This window comes from Cyanistes caeruleus, chromosome 10, assembly GCF_971803275.1.
Source record: "Cyanistes caeruleus chromosome 10, bCyaCae1.hap1.1, whole genome shotgun sequence".
Taxonomy (NCBI): domain Eukaryota; kingdom Metazoa; phylum Chordata; class Aves; order Passeriformes; family Paridae; genus Cyanistes; species Cyanistes caeruleus.
In genome coordinates, this window is record NC_141710.1 from 2,839,287 (window position 1) to 2,841,857 (window position 2,571).

General features: G+C 64.1%; 1 protein-coding gene across 2 annotated transcripts; it reads left to right on the top strand.

Annotated features, from left to right (window-relative positions):
* The first annotated feature begins 515 nt into the window (after positions 1-515).
* On the top strand, positions 516-2,137 carry LOC147651188 (transcription cofactor HES-6-like). Of its 2 annotated transcripts, XM_086843378.1 has the most exons (4): positions 516-603; positions 680-766; positions 842-923; positions 1,005-2,137. In XM_086843378.1, exons 1-4 carry the CDS (start codon positions 538-540, stop codon positions 1,436-1,438), a joined length of 669 nt encoding a protein of 222 aa, XP_086699504.1. In that variant the 5' UTR covers positions 516-537; the 3' UTR covers positions 1,439-2,137. The 2 variants fall into 2 exon arrangements, with proteins under 2 accessions (XP_086699504.1, XP_086699503.1); XM_086843377.1 differs by having other exon boundaries at positions 522-603; positions 842-2,137.
* The last annotated feature ends 434 nt before the right edge of the window (positions 2,138-2,571 follow it).

Below are 2,571 nucleotides of genomic sequence, written 5' to 3' on the forward strand. Positions count from 1 at the left end.
GGGGATGCGCCTCGCACAGCCCTGCGACACCGCCGCAACCAGCGCGTCCTCCCGGGCTGGCCCGCCCGCCCCGAGAGCCGCCCCGGCCGCTGCCACGGGGGCACGGCAGGACGGCTCCGCGGCCGGCCGTGCCTGCCCAGCCCCACGGCTTCCCGGTCACGGCTCTGACTCTTTCACCCCTAGGTCAGCGCTGACAGCTGGCCGGCCCCGCCGTGCCCTCCGTTCCACGAGCGCCAAAGCTGCTCGCACGGCGATGCCGAGGCTCCGGGCCCGCTTTGGGGCTCACCGCCGCCCCGGGCCGCCTCACGCTGCCGCCGGGGCTCGGCACGTCCCGCTCCCGGGGCCCCGCCGAGGCCCCGCCCCCCCGAGTCCCCGCCCCGCCGCAGACAAAGCGCGCGGCTCCCATTGGCCCGTTCGGCCAACGCTCGGCGCTGCCCGCGCGCCGCGGCCAATGGGCTCATTGACATGCAAATCGGGGGCTATAAAAGGGCGGGGCGCGCGGCAGCGGCGCGGAGCGAGCTGAGGGGTGGCGCGGCCATGGCGCCGGGCGGGGAGCGCTCGCCGCGGGGCGAGGGCTGCGCGGAGCCCCGCGTCGACCGGAGGGTGAGCGGCGGGGGCCGCGGCGGGCGGGGCCGGGCCGGGCCGGGGGGGTGGGCTGACGGCGCTGTTGTCCCCGCAGACGAGGAAGCCGCTGGTGGAGAAGAAGCGCCGGGCGCGCATCAACGAGAGCCTGCGGGAGCTGCGGCTGCTGCTGGCCGACAGCGAGGTGAGGCGGCGGCGCGGCGGGGCGGGGGCCGGCGGGGCCCGGGGCCGCGCTGACGGCCGCGGCGCCCCGGGTCAGTTTCAGGCGAAGCTGGAGAACGCGGAGGTTCTGGAGCGGACGGTGCGGCGGGTGCGGGCCGTGCTGGAGCGCCGCGCCCGCGGTGAGTGCCGGCCCGGGGGGCGGCGGGGGGCCCGGCCCGGGCCGCGCCTCACCCGCGCCCCTCTCTGTCCCCGCGGCGCAGGGGGCGGGCGGCGGCTCCTGGAGGCCAGCGAGCGATTCGCCGCCGGGTACATCCAGTGCATGCACGAGGTGCACACCTTCGTCTCCAGCTGCCCCGGCATCGACGCCACCACGGCGGCCGAGCTGCTCAACCACCTGCTGGAGTCCATGCCCCTCAGCGAGGGCGGCTGCCCGGACTCGATCACGGACGTTTTGGGGGAGCCCGCGCTCGGCCCCTGGCCCGCCGGAGAGGCGCTGGCCCTGCCCGCCGGAGCCCGCCCGGGCCCGGCCCTGCCCGCCCCGGCGCTCTCGCCCTGCCCCAGCGAAGAGACCTGCTCCGACTCGGACGAGGCGGAGGCCGAACCGGGCCAGACCTCCACGGACGGACTGGACGCGTCCCAGACGCAAGGCCTGGCCTCGCCCGGCTCGCCCAAATCCATGTGGAGACCCTGGTAAGAGCGGAGAGGAGCCAGCGCGGAGCCGCCTGTGGGGAGGGCAGGGTGCCCCGTGTGTGCAGCGTGTCCGTGGGAGCGCTGTGGCTGCGGGACTCGGGCACTCGGACGCTGTCACACCCTGACAGCCTAATAGCGAACGCGTTAACATTTCATCCCTGTGAGCGTGCGTGTGTGGCATTTGGTAACTTTAGGGGTTGTTCTTAGGAGAGGATGGGGGGAGGAGGGAGTCGGTTTGTAGTAGCAAAGCTCTCTGGTGGAGACACAGCAGTTATTTTATAACCCTGTCTCTTTCTTCTTGGCCCTTAGAAGCGGCCCAAACACCACTACCCTTTAAGAAAAAGCCCTTGTACATTTTACATCACGATAGTCAATTCCCGGAGAAGCTGAAGCTACGTCTGCATGCACGGTTTTAAACGTTCTAGTGATAGCACAGACCCCTGAGAGATGTCAGTGGGGGTAGCGTCTGTACCTGGTAGCAGTTCGAAGTTTCACCTTTAGGGAAGGGAGAGAAAACCTAGATACCCGGTGGAATTAGACAAGCGTTTTAAAAGATGTTGGTGGCAGGGTGCCTTTTAGAAATGAGTGTCTTTATGCACATTTTGCTTTTAGCACACTTGAGTTTGTTGTGACTTTATGTATATTAGGGTGTCAAATGTTTTTTATTTTTAATCTTTAATAAAAAAAACCCCTGAATTCACAACGTGGTGTAGTATATTGTGTAATGTGATGCGCTTCAAACCCGTTTAGAAACACTAAAAATACAGCTCCCTCTTGTTGGCTCTTAACACCAATATGTGTTATATAATGGAAACAATGCTGGTAATTAAGCACTTAATTCTCGTACTTAAGCATTGTTAACTTAACTATTGGAATTCAAATATTTCTTTTGTTCAATTCCAGTTGACACTTAAGTTTATTGCAGGAGCCAGGTCATACTGGCTGAGGTTGGTCTTGGGCCACAGAGTCTGGGGCTGGTTGGTCTGGATGCCAGTCTCAAACCTACTCTACTTGCTCTGCCATCCGAAGGCATTGCTCACACATGCACAGCCCTAACTTCACAAGTGCTAGGCAAATCCTGTCCTGGGGCATACCTTCACAGGGGGGTGGTTTGCTTTTTGGGTTGTTTGTTTTTTG